The sequence below is a fragment of the Otolemur garnettii genome, unplaced genomic scaffold (genome assembly GCF_000181295.1).
Source record: "Otolemur garnettii isolate 467f Iridium unplaced genomic scaffold, OtoGar3 scaffold00117, whole genome shotgun sequence".
Taxonomy (NCBI): domain Eukaryota; kingdom Metazoa; phylum Chordata; class Mammalia; order Primates; family Galagidae; genus Otolemur; species Otolemur garnettii.
In genome coordinates this window covers 2,786,784-2,804,343 of record NW_003852512.1, presented here as the reverse complement: position 1 = coordinate 2,804,343, position 17,560 = coordinate 2,786,784, and the positions used below count along the sequence as shown (strand labels likewise).

Genomic DNA, 17,560 nt, shown 5'->3' with positions numbered 1-17,560 from the left:
CCACTGTCTCCTGTGGACCCATTTAGAATTTTTTTAATTCCCTGGAGGAGAATTGGCCTTCATAAACTACGTATATATGCTATGATTTGAGGAGCACTGACAAGGGTAATGCATCATCAGCCTGACAACACTAGAGATTAGAGCTTCGAAGGCACTTTGTATCAGAGAGCAAGTGAAAAATATGTCTTCGGTAAGAGATGTGGAACCACAGGCATTAAAGCCAACGATCCAAAATAGCTTAGTTCGATGACTCATTTTCTTTTAAAACGTTATCCTTGTTCATGGACCAGAGGTGGGTGGTGGACTTTGATTTTTGACCCCCGTAGAGTTCACTGGAATTGTAAATTATAATAACACTTAAGATCTGGGACAACTGAAACATACTGAACAATGAGTGGATGTTGTTCCATTTGTCCTCATAAACAATGTAATGATAATATGCTACTGTTCATTGAACACCTACCTCTATGCCAAGTATTTTACATTTAGTTGGCATGGCAACTTTGAGGTAGATATCATTATGCACAATTTATAGCTGAGGAAGCTAAGGCTCAGAGGGGCTAAGTAACTTGCCCATGCTTGTATAGCCAATAAATGCAACAAGCTGGATGAGAATCCAGGTCTATTTAACTCAGAAGTCCACTTGGTTAACCACTGCACCATAAGACTCTCAGAGTCTTTTCCTGGCCTATATAATGGACCTACCTCGGTGTTACTTTATGGCTCCAATAAGACAAAAGATGCAAAAAGCACTTTGCAATTGCTAATAAAGCTTTGTAGAATAGATAGCATTATGAGCAGTAGAAGACAATGTGCTACAGTGTCTCCACATGACCATCTATCTGTTCTTCAGATAATTCGAGACGTCCTAGTGTTTTTGTCTTCGCCCTTGAGTTTCTGGTGAGTGAGCTTAGTTTGTGTCTTGGGCATAGGTTCTGAGAAGCAGGTCCTGGGTCCTACTTATTCAGTGATCTTTTTAAGAGTGTGATTTTATTGCCATGTAGCTGAAAGAAGGGAAGAGGAGACCAGCAGTGTGTCTGTGGACCCAGATCTGCGGGAGCCATTGTGTCCTTTTTGGCACAATGAGAAATCCTGTGTTTCTTTTTAGCTACGTTTAACATGAACATTGTTTCCTTCCTTTTCTTGTTTGTCACAGAAACTGATCTGTTCCTCCGAGTAAAGGACATCAGTCATTTCTTAATGCAAGACATCGCTTTTTTGTCTGGTAAGCCAACTTTCTCATTTATAAATGTATGAATTGATTAGCAGAGTTAGTTTGGTGCTTATTATGTACATAGCTCGCTTTCTCTATAGTAACTGCAGAAGCATTATTTTAATCAGCCTTTACATACTGTGCAACTAATTGCTAAGCAAATGGACCTTTAGAGAATAATTAGAGCTGTTGAGCATGTTTACATATGTTATGAAAACCAACCTTACCACTCTTGTACATTTGACTTTCAGGTAAGTAGGCAGAAATCCATGGTAAGTGAAAGTACAATGTGTTTCCTAGGTGGGTGCAGGCTGGGTGAAAGGGGGACAGCTGAGGTGGCTTCGGTCATAGTTCTGATTACTCAAATGTTTATTACAAATACTGGCAAGGCACTTTAATTAGGTGCATGCACTAAGTTTTTAGAAACATTTTTCATTTACATGTGGTAAAGTTTATTTTTCTTAGATATGTATATGCATTTGTGTATAATTTTTTAAAGCTGTAATTAAGTACCTGCAACATACAATTTACCATCTTAACCATTTTTAAGAACACACTTGAGTGGCATTGAGTACACTCACAATTATGTGCAAGCATCACCACCATCATCTCCAGAACTCTTTTTTTTCTTTTCTTTTCTTTCTTTTTTTTTTTTTTTCTGAGACAGAGTTATTATAGCTCCCAGCAACCTCAAACTCTTGGTCTCAAGCCATCTTTCTGGGCCTCCCGAGTAGCTGGGACTATGGGCACCTGCTACAATGCCTGGCTAGTTTGTTTTTTTCTATTTTTAGTAGAGATGGGGGTCTCACTTTTGCTCAGGCTGCTCTTGAACTCCTGAGCTCAAGCAATCTGCCTACCTCAGCTTCCGGAGTCCAGAGCTCATTTTATCTTGCAAAACTGAAACGCTGTGCTCATGAAACAACTCCCTATTCCACTCCCTCTTCCCCTCAGCCCCTGATAACCAGCATTTTATTCTCCATCTCTGTGATTTTGACTAGTTTAGGTACCACATAAGCAGAATCACGCTGCATTTGTCTTTTTGTGGCTGGCTTATTTGACTCAGCGTAACATTCTTGAGATTCATTCATGTTGTAGGGTTTTCAGAACTGCCTTCCTTTTTAAGGCTGAATGATATCTCATTGTCTGTATACACCACATTTTGTTTATTCAGTCCTCCATTGATGTATGCTTGGATTGTTTCTACCTTTTGGCTATTATGGTCCTAATGGTTTTAATTAGCATTGTGTATTTTTATAAACTACCTCTCCCCTTTTCTTTCTGATCAGATTCTGGGAAAAGCTTTTCTTTTTCTTTTTTTGGTTGGGGATTCATTGAGGATACAAAGAACCAGGTTACACTGACTGCATTTGTTAGGTAAAGTCCCCTTGTAATTATGTCCTGCCTCCAAAAGATGTGTCACATCTGTGACACCCCCACCCTCGGAAAGTTTTTCTTAAGAGCAAACAAATTACTTTCAGGTATTAGAATAATTTGAACCATATCATCAAATATTTATTAATCTATTAAAGAAAGCTTTGACAGTATATACGTAGTTTTTATGAAAACAAGAGCTTAGGTATTGAGAGTAAAACAAACTCTTACTCACTTTAAGTAGTTTAATTATTTCTCCTCAAATAACACCTACATGTTCAGTTTACTAAACATGCATTTACTTTATACATGATCTTAATTGGACAATTCCAATCCGGTTCATGATCTTTTCTTTCATTTTTTTTTTTCTTGAGGTAGAGTCTTATTCTCTCCTACTGGGTGGAGTGTTGCATCATAGTTCACAACAACCTCAAACTCTTGGGCTCAAGTAGTCCTCTTGCCTCAGCCTTCCGAGTAGCTGGGACTACAGGTACCCACCACAGTGCCTAGCTAGTTTTTCTGTTTTTAGCAGAGACGGAGTCTGGGTCTAAATCTCGCTCTGGCTATTCTCAGACTCCTAAGCTCAGGCAATCCACCTGCCTTGGCCTACTAAAGTGCTAGGATTACAGGCCTGAGCCACTGCATGTGGCCAATCAGCTATTTTTCAGCTGATATTTTACAGATATTCCGTGAAATTTTCTTTTGACTATATTCATTCATTTTACCTTCTTTCTTTTTTCTTTTTTCATTTAGAAATCACTCTGCCACTTTTTAAACATGTCAGGAGCTTGATGCTATTGTGCTTTATATGGCGATCATTATCCTTATAAAGTTTTGCTGGCTCAAAATAGTACTCTGGCAACCCCCCTCAAAAGTAAAATCCTGGCTCGGTGCCTGTAGCTCAAGCAGCTAGGGTGCCAGCCACATACATCAGAGCTGGTGGGTTCAAATCCAGCCTGGGCCTGCCAAACAACACTGGCAACTACAACTAAAAAATAGCGAGGTGTTGTGTTAGGCGCCTGTAGTCCCAATTATGTGGGAGGCTGAGGCAAGAGACTCACTTAAGCCCAAGAGTTTGAGGTTGCTGTGAGCTGTGACGCCATGGCATTCTACCCAGGGCAACAGCTTGAGACTCTGTCTCAAAAAAAAAAAAAAAATCCTCTTCCTTGAATTGTTATTATGTAAATTATTAACCAAGTTGATTTTGTTCTACTATTTTAGGTGGCCGAGGAAAGGACAATGCTTGGATCATTACGTTTCCAGAAAACTGTAATTTTAGATGTATACCAGAAGATGTAATAGCAAAAGTACTCACTTACCTGACATCTATTGCAAGGTATACCATTTCATTATATTTTTCAGTTTGGTTTGTATCAGATAACCATTTGAATGACATAACAGGAAAATGTCTTGTTAGTATACCTATTATTATTGCGAAAAATTATCAGACTTACCTTCAGAGTAAATGAGAAATATAATGTAGAGGGAGAAGCTTATGGCTACCTAACTGGCTATAAAAATGGTGCAAAGATACATGAAAAAAAAATGAAGGTCTAGAAGTATTTGTCTCCATGAAAATTAGCATAAATTAAGACTGATGTTCATATATAAATACTTTAATTTGCTTAAAAGGAAATCTTACCGGCCAAGAGGGAGGACAGCCATTTTTCATTTCTTCTGAAGATTACAGAAGAAGACTGAATCTTAAATAAACTCAATAGTGGTATTGGGAGGTGCTGGGATGAATGTCATGATATTAGAAATTATTTTGAACTAGAACACTTTAAAATAGAGAGTTTCAAAAGCTTCCTTAGAGATTTCATTTATGTTAAATACAAACATTTTTTTTTTTTTTTGAGACAGAGCCTCAAGCTGTCCCCCTGGGTAGAGTGCCGTGGCATTACAGCTTAGAGCAACCTCCAACTCCTGGGCTCAAGCGAGTCTCCTGCCTCCGCCTCCCAAGTAGCTGGGACCACAGGTGCCCGCCACAGTGACCGGCTATTTTTTGGTTGCAGCCGTCATTGTTGTTTGGCGGGTCCAGGCTGGGGATTCGAACCTGCCACCTTAGGTGTACGTGGCTGGCGCCTTGGCCAGTTGAGCTATAGGCGCCAAGCCAATACAAACATTTTTAAGAAAGCATTTTCCAGTTACCAATCCTGAAGAATAAGATGGCACAAATCTAGGATGATAAACTTTGAATTTTTTAGTTTTAATTAGTATGGGTACACAATAGTTGTATATTTTACAGAGTACATGTGATGTTTTGATACAGGCATACAAGTTATATTAATCAAATCAGGGTAATTAGCGTATCACCTCAAGCATATTCATATACTTGCTGGCTACTTGTATGTCTTCTGTTGAAAAATTTCTATTCAGATCTTTTGTTGTTGAAGCTCCTTATATATTCTACTTAGTAATCTATTATCAGATGGATAGTTTGCAAATATTTCATCTCATTCTCTGGGTTGTTTCTTCACTTTGTTGATTGTTTTAGGATGGTAAACTTCGAAGACTCATGAACAAAAAATCAAATCACAGAAAACTAAACTTACAGTATACCCATTGAAGCTTGAAAATGATCTTTTAAGGGCAAATAACACTTAGATTGTCCACTAAACTGCGTTTCCCCAAAGATAAGACTAGAGATAGAAAAATATTTTTAACAGTGTTCTGAATGAATAAATGGATCATTGACTCAAGATGTATTGCCATGAAAAGTTAAATTTGATGTCACAAAGGACAGATGTCTTTTAGGCTTTTTCACACCGAAGATTACACTATTCCAAATTCATTTTAGTGACCTATCTTCATTAGACTATCACTTCCCTATTTAAAAGATTGACCATAGTGCTGAAAAAGAAATTTTAAATAGCTGGGCATGGTGGCTCACACTTCTAATCCCAGAACTTGGGAGGCCAAGGTGGGTGGATTGAGCTCTCAGGTTCGAGACCAGCCTGAGCCAGAGCAAGACCTTGTCTCTAAAAATAGCTGGGCATTGTGGTGGGTGCCTGTAATCCCAGCTACTTGGGAGGCTGAGGCAAGAGAATTACGTAAGCCCAAGAGTCTGAGGTTGCTGTGAGCTGTAACGCCATGGCACTCTACTAACAGAGTGAGACTCTGTCTCAAAAAAAAAAAAATTAAATAGTGAGTAGGGAATATGGAATGAAATGGTTTTCTAAGATAGCATTTTATGATAGCTTTCCAAGTCCAAATCTGTCTTAAGTCAAAACATCAAATGTAGATAAATAATCAGAAATAGAGTGAAAACATATATATCAAAGTTTGGTCATAACTAAGAAAAACTTCTTCCTCTTATCTTACAGGCAAAATGGATCTGACTCTCGGTTTACCATTATTCTGGATCGAAGATTGGATACATGGTCTTCTCTCAAAATTTCTCTCCAAAAAATTTCAGTAAGTACCTATGCATTCTACAGTAACTTCTTATTTTTGTTTTACATTATACTATCTTTTTTGAGGTTGGTTTAGTTTCAAAGGCAAGACAAAACTCTGGATTGTTAGAGCCAATGTTCTTTTTGCTATACTATCTTATCAACAAGTTAGTTTGATATGGATGGAGACAATAAAAATAGATGGGATGGTAGAAGACTTTGTAGTAGAGACTGAGTTTAAAAACTGCACCCAAAATAAAACCCATTGGAAAATTATGAGCAGTTAGTGGTTTGAGTTATAAGTGAGAAGTGACTCATGGTTCTATATGCCTTTCAGAGTAAGGAAAAAAATTATGGGAATTTTTTAAAAATGAAAATAGCTGTATTTTGTACTCGTTGTATATGGAAAAGCATAAGGAAGAAAGTATACAACAATATTCACTTATCCAGACACCTCAAATAAGGACTTTTTAACATTTTGGTGGGCATCTGTGTACGGACTTTCCTCCCCTAGAATAGGTTAGGGTGGTGAATCTCTTTTTATAAAATAACAGATCTCCCCTTCTGGAATCTAGTCTCCAGCTTCTGAAGACTTGGAGAGACAAGCAGTTTCCTTAAAGAAAACAATATTAGAGATACAATCCTACCCATAGCCAAGATGACCCTTTACATTATTAGGCTCACCAGGATGTAGTGACAGTGTTTGACACCTCGCTTTCAAAGAAGATGAAAGAGATGCAAAACCCACAGATTCCTTCTGAGCTGGCAAGATCGGGGCTGTCTATGAAAGTACCATGTTGCCAACTTTATCAGACCAGAGTAGCTGGAAATTAAATGTATTTTTTTCTTTGTAATTTCAACATCACCAGCCACCTGAAATTCTTACATTGTCTCCCTACTGGTTCAGGAGACCATTTCCACCAGAAGAAGTTAGTTGGTTTAGTTGCAAAGGCAAGACAAAACTCTGGATTGTTAGAGCCAATGTTCTTTTTGCTATACTATCTTATCAACAAGCATAAGAAATAAAATAGCACTTGCATGGTGAAATGAATGAGATCATTATTCTTTTTATACGCAGCATGAATTATTCCTCAGCAAAATGGTTTCATGTTTATTTGTTTAACAGAGATATTTAATCATCAACAGAGTACAGAAAGTTAACTTCACATTCACACAAGTTACTAAGACAAAATAGCAAAAGGCCGGGCGCCATGGCTCACGCTTGTAATTCTAGCATTTTAGGAGGCTGAGTCAGGTGGATTGCTTGAGCTCAGGAGTTTGAGACCAGCCTAGTGACAGTGAGACTTGTCTCTACTAAAAACAGAAAAATGTCCTGGGCATTGTGGTTGGTGTCTGTAATCCTAGCTATTGGGAGGCTGAGGCAAGAGGATAGGTTGAGCCAAGAGTTTGAGGTTGCTGTGAGCTATGATGATGCCACAGCATTCTACCCAGGGTGACAGAGTGAAACTATCTCAAAAATAAAATGCAAATCTTTGATATTGTATTATATATATATATATATATTTTTTTTTTTTTTTGAGACAGAGTCTCACTTTGTCACCCTTGGTAGAGTGCTATGGTGTTATAGATCACAGCAACCTCAAACTCTTGGGCTCAAGTGATTCTCTTGCCCTAGCCTCCCAAGTAGCTGGGACTACAGGCACTTGCCACAGTGCCTGGCTATTTTTTTGTTTTTTGTTATCGCAGTTGTCATTTTTGTTTAGCTTGCCCGGCCAGGTTTGAACCCACCAGACTGGGTGTATGTGGCCAACTCCCTAACCACTTGGCTACAGGTACCACCCTGATTTTTTTTTTTTTTCTGAGACTGAGTCTCATTCAGTGGCCCTGGGGTTGAGTGCTGTAGCATCACAGCTCATAGCAACCTCAAACTCTTTTGAGCTCAAGTGATCCTCTTGTCTCCACCTCCTGAGTAACTGGGATTACAGGTACCCACCATAATGCCCAGCTACTTTTTCTATTTTTAGTAGAGAGGGGGTTTCGCTCTTGCTCAGGTTGGTCTCTGAGCTCCTGAGCTCAGGCAATCCACCTGCCTCAGCCTCCCAGAGTGCTAGGATTATAGGTGTGAGCTACCGCATCTGGCCTCCCTATATTTTTGATTTTTACAAAGTTTTCACATTTATTCACTGATCTTGATTTCCTGATTAAGTACTGCAGACAGGTATCACTATAATTGCCATATAGATAATTAATTATGTTGATATATGCACGTGGGAAAGGTTAAGTGACAAATCCAAGGTGAAAGAGCCAAAACAAGAGGTTAAATTTTATGAATTCCAGTTGATGTTGTTGTCTATCATTTTCTAGTTTAGGACTAAATGAAGACATTTGATGTCTTTTGAAATGGATAGAATTCCTTTTGAGAGAGTAAACCTTCCCTCCATGTACTATTGAGTCCTATCAGTGAGGCTAAAAAATTAAAAGCTATTTTCCTTGCTCTGACTTTTTAGGATTTGTCCTTGGGCTCATTGAGTAGACCTTGCTTGCTTGCTTTATGCCAATAACTGATATTTTTTATACTAAGTAGAGAAGTGGCTGGAAGCGAACAAACATTTTCTATTGCCCAGCCTTTTTTCTTTTGGATAACACTGTACCTGCTTGATTAATTTTCATTGTGTGACTGTTGGCACATGGCATCAGTTTTTTGGTAGAATTTCATTGTAATTAATCACATAGGTTGCTTCTATCAGAAGTCTTATTTTTCATGAAAGAGAAATAGAAGATTACATCTTGATCTTTTCAATTTGTGGTCAACAGAGGGCTAATGAGTTGTTTCCTGGGGAGTGATACTCCCCTTTCTGTTTTCCTGGGGCTGCTTTCTCAGTGGGGAAGTATGAACTGTGCTTAGTAAAGAGCTCAGAGCTTAGGGTCCCTTTATCTCATAACTGCCAAAGTGATGGCACTGGACAAGGATAGGGGTACAGGTGCTGATGACATGTAACTGGTTATAGGTTGTTTTATGTGCTGTTTCGTTCTTTTCTTTTTTTTTGCAGTTTTTTTCCGAGGCTGGGCTTGAACTCACCACCTCCGGTATAGGGGGACGCCACCCTACTCCTTACAGCCACAGGCGCCGCCCCCCTTTTTTTTTTTTTTTTGAGACAGAGTCTCACTATGTTGCTCTCAGAGTGCTGTAGCATCACAGCTCATAGCAACCTCAAACTCTTTGGGCTCGAGCAATCCTCTTGTCTCCGCCTCCTGAGTAGCTGGGACTATAGGTGCCTGCCACAAGACCTGGCTAATATGTGTTGTTTCTTTTTAACATATTAAATTTTTTTGCCTGTGGTATAGTTTCTATACTCATATTCAAGAGTACATTAATTATATCTCAACCATTAATAGCTGTTGGGCACTATTTGTAATAAAGATAAATATTCACTATAAGCTAATTTCAGTCACATTGATGTATGCACCTAGGAAAGGTTACGTGCACAAGTTAGCATTCAGAAAGAATTTCTGGTGAAAGCTGTTGTCATTGCGTAGCTAGGTCTAATTGTCTGTGGTTATTATTTTACACAAGCGTCTGTGAAATAATCACACATTTCAATTTGAAGACCTTTATTTGTAGATGCCAAAAGAAATGAAAGCAGCTACGTTATACTTGATAATTAATGAGAGGAGACTTTGTTTTTAGTTATACATTTTGTAGAGGGTTAATTTGGGAGAGAATCTCATCCATCTTGAAAAGTTTGCATGTTCTATTCTTTCTAGATTATTATCAGGACAAAATTTGACAAATTGTAATGTTTCACAGGGCTTAAACCCAGAATCGAATTTAATAACCTAACAGAATTGAAATTTAGGTCACAGATCAGGGTATGATAAGAGTAAAAATGATCAGTTGGTACTGCCTTCACAAAGATTCTTAGCATTCCACCTTAAAAATCGAACTGCGTAGAGGAGAAAGCCAGTCCCATCAGGACTGCTACTAGGAGGAGAGTTGGTTTTTTTCCTTCCTTCACTCTTTGGACATGCCTGATCTTCTTGAGCAGTCCAGCACAAGCTAATCCACAAGGTTCAATCAGGCTAAGTAATTGGGGGAATGCGTCCACTCTGAATTACAATGAGCGGCAGGAAAGGATCTGTCAGCTGACTAATCAGGGATAGTGGATTTTTTGCAGCACTGCCACGGTGGTAATGGAAGCAGCTACGCTAGCTTTGTCTGATAGAGATTTTTGGCTGCCGTTTTTAAATACTACCCAAGAAGCAGCTCATATTTCATCAATGTTGCATTGACTATTGGAAAAGAAGAGCCTAATTGTGTATAGGCGAGATGGCAGAAGCAAATCCCCCGAGAAGCAAGATGAGGTTCAAAAGGAATGCGGTAAGGGCTCTGCCTGCAGTCCTGGAAAGCCTATTCCCAAGTTCAAGTGCAGGGATGCTGCAGCAGGGTGCTATAGCACAAACTGCTGAGTGGGGGCTTTTAAGGACAAATGGAGAGAATGGAGACTTGTATTTGCATGAATTGTGTTGATGTGATTACTGCAATATTGATAGAGGGTAATTAAACAGAATCGAGGGGATAGAATGTAATTTCAAAATCTACATTTCTCCAAGTTCATGTGAGAGTGTGTCGTCATGTTATTTGTTTAAGACTGAACAATTTTGAATTGCTTGGAAGTGTAGCTTTAAATCATGAGTTAAAATAACATGTAACAAAAGGATTCATCTTTTCACCATGGTCAAGTAGAGTATGATATTATGTATGGGCTGGGAGGTGATTTCATCATCACTTAAAAAGGCAGCCCTTTCTGGGTGTTACTGTATGCAAGTGAAAATTTTTTACAGTCTAATGATTCGAAATATTTATGATTTCAATTCTTCTCCAAACTTAAACTTTAAAAGGTGTAAAATTTTAGCCTGCTGACAACTTTTTTCTTTTAAGGAAAAAGAAAGTGACTCACTTTCAATATAGGGAGAATTTGACGATCTCTCCTTCCAGATACACTGTAAACACTCTTCTACCTAAATTTTTCCTTCATTAACTTACTCATGTAGTAAATTCCCAGGAAATTTCTAATATGAGTTTTTAGATGATTTTTTTTTGAGAAATGTTGAAATAACACTAGCTAAATTTAATAATAAATTGGTCATGAAAAAGGCTTTAAATACTATTCCTTTTCTTTCAAAACTTAAGATAATGTTATCAATATTATGGTTAAAATATAAACTGGCTCCCTAAAAAATTGAGACAACACACACACAAAAGTGAACAGGTAAAAATCTGCTATAGGGAAAAGAATGCCATTTTGAATCAAAATTAAGATAAAGTAAGAATTCTATTATTGTTGGATGACAGTGAATATCAATGGGTAAGTGATATATTTATTTCTAATAAAGCTCTTAGGACAGAATGCCATTTTAAAAATTATAGTTAGGATATGAGTCTTTTATTTTGACAAAATTATATCTTTGGTTCTCAACATGACTTTATGTTATGAGAATAACAGCTTCAGATTTAACAGACAATCGATGGTGTACAAGACATGCCTGTGTATGTGCTTTGTGGTATTGTGAGTAACTGATGTTAGCACTTTTGTAATTTAAGGTAGCTGACTTAAGCTTTCAGAAAGTTTCTAATTCATGTGTGTGTGTATTCTCAGTGCTAAACTTAGTTTCATGTATACACACATTAATATACTTATAAATAGATATACCACACAAGTACTCATAGGGTAGACATATCTAACACTGCTATACACAATAGGTTAGAAAAGTAAATATGGAATGGCAACTGGGCTGAAGGAACTTCCTAGTACAGAAAGTAGGACATATTCATAAACAACTATTTGGAACAAACTTCTGGCTGGTGGAGAAGGCCTCATATAGGAGGTGACTTTTGTTTGAAACTTAAGAGCATATATTTCTGTTCCTTGATTCTTTCCTATGTTCTTTTCCTAATAAATAAACTACTTTAAGTGGTTCCTAGGAACAGATATCACGAAATGAAATTGATTGGATTAATTTTAAAGCTGAGAACCGTGGTGAAACATATAGATAGGACTTGAAACTTCAGCTAGTAGCAAAATGGTTTGACCTTCAAGGGTCTCTGGAATTGGGCTGTTCCTGGAGGCTATGATAGCTATGATAGCTAGCACCTGAAGGAAAGGATGATCCAGCCCGGTGGCTCATGTGTAATCCCACCACTTGGGAGGCTGAGGTGGGTGGATTGCTTGAGCTCATGCTGAGCAAGAGTGAGACCCATCTCTAAAACATAGCCGGGCGTTGTGGTGGGTACCTGTAGTCTCAGCTATTCAGGAGGCTGAGGCAAGAAAATCGCTTAAGCCCAAGAGTTTGAGGTTGCTGTGAGCTAAGATGAGACAGCCCTCTACCGAGGATGACCAAGTGAGGCTCTGTCTAAAAAAAAAAAGATGATCCAATGGAAAATGTGTCCAAGGAGAGTGCCGAAGTAGTTACTTGGTAGAAATTGTAATGACTGTAGCTAAGTGAGAAGGAGGGGATGAGAATAGATAGCTATGTGATAAAAAGGGCAACCCTCCAGGAAGAAGAATTATTTGGATTTTCCTTCCCCTAAGGTCACTTGGCAAGTTGCTTGGCAACATGTGGAGTAACTCATACTGTCTGTATTTTTTAAGGGTGAGGATATGGGGAAAGAGTGCAGAAGTGGTTCATACCATTGAAAACTATTCTCTATAGCTTGAGGTCCTGAGATTTTTTTCCAATATGTTCTCCATAGATGGTTCAGACCTTATCAAGGTCAGGCATATGTCAGCACTTCAACACTGTCATGATATTAGATTATAATAGTTATTGTACAGTTGTCTCCATGATGCTAAATTGTTTCCAACAACTTGTTTTAAATGTTATTATTTGTCCCAATTTGTAGATGTCAAGGCCAAGTCATTTCTAAATGGCAAACAGTAAATCTGAGTGTACATCAGTTTATAAAGTGTTAAGTCTGGAAAGAGCTTGCCTTTAGGACCAGGTAGTCCTTAGTGCCAGTGCTTACTAGCTGTGTGCTTCAGTTTGCTTTGTAAAGAGGGAGTAATACCTACTTCACTGCAACACTAGGAAGAATAAATAGTATTATATATACAAGTCTGGCACACGTGTAGTAGCTTTCGGTCGGGGGTCCCTCTTATTACTACTGCCTATCTTTGCCCTAAAGATTAAAAAAAAAAGCTACAGGAACATGAATTGTTTTTATAATAAGTAACCAAGCTTTTATGTTGTATAAGGCACTTTGAACAGTTTTGAAGAAATAACTACAATTATGGAGAAGTGTGCACAGGGTGTATGAATTGCCTCCCTTAGACACAACATAAGAGGATATTAAACAAGCTTCATTTCTAGACTTTGGGGGTGAAATGACGTATCAGGTTTAGGCCTGTTGTTGTTGCTGTTGTTACTGCTGTATGATCATAGCACCTCATAGCACCAAGCAGTCTAGGCCAAAAGGAGGCAATCTATTCTCTAGGAGGGAAAGGGGAGAGGGGGGTTATTTTCTGCCTGATTTTTTTTACCTTGCTGAGCCATTCAGAGCTGCTGCCGGGGCCTGGGCTGGGCTCCTGGCTCTTAGCTCTATGAGATGGGCCACAGATTTCTTTCTTACTGAGGTGCCTTTAAGCAGTCACATGTTGGAAGGCTAGAAAAATGCCTGCAAGAAGCAAAAACCAATGCTGTTTCCTCTCTGATGCAGTGTTTTTTTCTTAAAGAAAAAACAGCAAAATCAAACAACTCTGATCCTAACCCCCATCCCTTTGCTTTTTTGAAAGGTTTTCAAAAACGATTTATAGGTTCAAAATCCAGGATTTGATTTTGAGGAAAACAGAAATTGTTCTTTTTCATGTTTATGTAACCATACAGATGAGAGATTCTTAAAACAGCATACCAGAGAATTTTAAAATGTAATATTTCCAAACCAAAATGGGAAAGCTCAGTGTTTTGAGCTATATTTGCTGTGACAGATGCATCTGATACTTTATACTGTTTCATTGTTCATTTAAATACTAGCTTTAAAATGGATTCTCTTGAAACTTTCAGTCATACAAATATCTGTATATAGAGAAAAATATTCTATATCTTTATGCATGCTCACACAGACACATGCAAACTAATCTTAAATCCGTATGAACTGTCAGATTAAAATTGCTGAAGAGTGCCCTGTCCCCTCCAGATTTTCATTGCCAGCAATCACAGAAACAGACACGCCTATATTATTAATATTGGCCCATTCAGATATATCAGTGATTTTTCAACTGGTGTGCCACAAAAATTTTTAAAGGTAATTAGATTATTTTTGAAAGACGTTCAAAGCATGGCGAGCATTTTTTTTTAAACTCTGTTTGTTGATCAACATAATTTAAGTGTGCCACAGAAGTTTAACTATAGGTTCGAGTGTGCCATGAGATAAAAAAGGTTTAAAAACCCTGAGCTATGCAAAGCTTTTTCATTTAGAGGTTGCAAATTGGCAGCCCACTTAGGTGCTTTGTTTAGATTATACAATGTTTTAACAAACTTTAATTTTTTTCTCATCTTTAAAATCTACATTTCACAAAGAAATCTGGATTTCTGGCTTGAGAAATAAAAGTTATGGCAATGCTGGGCCCACCTTTACCTGTGACAACATGTGGCTGGAGTGAGTGCCCTCCTTTTTGGATGCTTTCCAGTTCACCACACTTGCCTTTGCTCCTTATCATAGAGGAAGAGTGTGAATCGCTATTTTTCACCTTATTTAGGCTGTTCATTGATCATACCTACTCCACATTTCCATTGTCTCCCTAACTCACTGTGGGCTTCAAATTTGTCACCATTGCTTTAGGTTTCAGGCTTCGCTTATCAACATTGAACCTGATCTTTGTATCATCCCCATTATGCTTCTCAAATTGCTCCTGCTAATTAAGAGTCTGGTTATATGTAGGCAGGTGAACCCAGATTTTAATTCTATCACTTACGTGCTAGACAATCTTGAAAAATTATTGGACCTCACAAAATCTCAGTGTATTAGTCCCCTATAGCTGCTATAACAGATTACTACAAATTTAGTGACTTAAGACACTTATCATTATAATTCTGGGGATCAGAAGTCCAAGGTTAGTCTCACTGGGCTAAAGCCAAGTGTCAACAGAGCTGTGTTCCTTCTGGAGGCTCTAGAGGAAAATCCATTTTCCTTGGTTTTTTTTTTTTTTTAGCTTCTAGAGCAGTGTTTTTTCAACTTTTTTTTATGTCACAGCACACTTGAACCTGTAGTTAAACTTCTGTGGCACACTTATGTTGATCAAAACAAAAAAAAAAGAGTAAAAGAAAGAATATACTTACTGTGCTTTGAGCTTCTTTAGAAAATATATATATTTTTTAAACTGAGACAGAGTCTCACTGTGTCACCCTGGGTAGAGTGCTATGGTGTCATAGCTTATAGCAACCTCAAACTCTTTGGCTCAAACAATCCTCTTGCTTCAGCCTCCCAAATAGCTGGGATTAGAGGCATCTGCCACAATGCCTGGCTAGTTTTTCTATTTGTAGTAGAGACAGGGTCTTGCTCTTGCTCAGGCTGGTCTTGAACCCCTGACCTCCAGCAATCTACCTGACTCAGCCTCCCAGAGTGCTAGGATTAGAGGTGTGAGTCACCGTGCCCCCTTGGCCTCCTTACCTCAAGGCCTTAAGAGGTCTGAGTAGAAATAAATAATTTATCTTTTAATTTTAATTTTCACTAAAGAGAAGCTATGAAAAGTAGTGATTTGTGTGAGGTTGGGGATTCAGTTTTAGCATCACAGTTTGGCAGGTACTTGTTAAGGTCTGGGAATGGGACTGGGATTGAAAAATCAAGCATATGTTATTCACATGCAGGCATGAAGGATAGAAATAATACACCAGGTCTGAACTATATGATTTAAGTTTCTTAAAAAAAACACACTTTGACAAAAATAAATAAATTGTTTGAGCACTACTCAGCAGTTTACTGGTTGTGTGCTTATTGCCTACAAATTATTTAATCCCTCAAATGGCTACTAAATTTGAGAGTAGCCATTAGATTAACAGAATCCATGTGATTTAGGAAGATTTACGTGGTAGCTCACAAAAAATTCTAAAATTATCCTACAACAAAAACCTTCTAAATGTAATTAGACTGGCAATAAATGAAGTTTTAATCCATTGATAGTGCATTTTCTTTAAAAATACCAGTTCCGTAGGCTTTTTTTGTGAAAAGTAAAATTACTAAACATTGTTATAAAATTAAGGAGGGAGAATGTAAATCAGAAGGCTTTACTTAAGAATGATCTGATTAAAGTGCAGTATTATCCTTATACCAATTTATATAGCTGTCAATGTCTGGGATAAACCACTTTAGTAGAGCAATGACAGATTTAATAAGCATTCAACATAAAATCCCTGACTTCTGAGTAGCTAAATCCTCCTACCCCTGCTTAAAATCACTTCCCTACTGATTCTGTGGACAGTGATTTTGCTTCCGTCTCCTTTCTTTCCAGTTTGTTCCCTGCTGTGTGATCAGCTATCCTTGAACCTGGCTGCTAGGACAGCCTTGCTCTTCTAGAAATGGCAGGGTAGAGACTAGGGATTTACCTTGAGGAGCCACATGGCTCTGTTTGTTCCCATGGTATCCTATTACCTTTTCTTACTCCACACACAATTTCAGAAATGGGTGAGTATCCTGGGCTGGAAGGTCAGCCCTAAGCCCTTGCATCTCGAGAATTTCTAAACCACAATACCAGAGCATATGAGATAAGGGCAATCTCCAAAGAAAATGAGAAAACCATATCCATGTAGAATCCATGAAAGAATAAAAGTAACTTTGCTTTAAGTGTTAGTGAAAGTAGGATGCTTTCGATTTCTTTTACAAGTGAAAAAATAAGCTGGTTCAAGGCAGGTAAGTATAATAATGTACTGGGAATTTGCCCAGGTGAAGGAAAAGAAAAGGCTTAACTCCCAAATTGAATGGGATAGAAATAGAATCAGTGCTCTCAAACTAAAAATAGGCCCAAAGTTCCCACAATTTCCTGTCAAATTCTCCCTTGAAGCAAGCCTTTCTCTATATCACTAAAGTTTTCAACCAAAATCTATTTGTCCTTAGATCCAAGAATCCAAAAAAAACCATCCTATTATTTTTTAGAGTTTAGGCATGAAGGATAGAAATAATACACCGGGTCTGATACACGGGTGTCTTTGTATTCATTACTTGTTTTTTCTTTTGCTGTTTTTGGCTGGGGCTGGGGGGCAGGTTTGAACCCACCACCCCCCGGTATATGGGGCCGGTGCCCTACTCCTGGAGCCACACTATTTATTACTTCTTTTTATTTATTTCTATTTATTACTTCTTATTTCCTGCAATAACTGTGGAAAGTAAGTTTGACATAATATCAAATATACATTATGTACATAATTGAGGGTAGGATATTATCATTGGAACTCTGTCTCTTACCTTCCTTTCTGTACATGTTGACTTTGTTCTTTGAAATAGGCTTTCTCCCGGCTCGTGCTGTGACTCAGGCGGCTAAGGCGCCAGCCACATACACCTGAGCTGGCGGGTTGGAATCCAGCCCCGGCCCTGCAACCAAAAAAAAAAAAAAAAGCCAGGCGCTGTGGCGGG

At 38.2% G+C, this 17,560-nt stretch overlaps 1 protein-coding gene across 2 annotated transcripts in view; it reads left to right on the top strand.

Moving 5' to 3' along the window:
- Nucleotides 1–1,185: 1,185 nt before the first annotated feature.
- MCF2 (MCF.2 cell line derived transforming sequence) overlaps nucleotides 1,186–17,560 on the top strand; it is a 64,989-nt gene continuing 48,614 nt past the window's right edge. Inside the window, exons 1-3 of one of the 2 annotated variants that reach the window (XM_012809928.2) lie at nucleotides 1,186–1,225; nucleotides 3,806–3,920; nucleotides 5,911–6,001. In XM_012809928.2, coding sequence (XP_012665382.1) covers nucleotides 1,201–1,225; nucleotides 3,806–3,920; nucleotides 5,911–6,001 — 231 coding nt within the window. In that variant the 5' untranslated portion in view covers nucleotides 1,186–1,200. The remainder of the gene's footprint in view (nucleotides 1,226–3,805; nucleotides 3,921–5,910; nucleotides 6,002–17,560) is intronic. The other variant, XM_012809929.1, reaches the window with a different exon arrangement.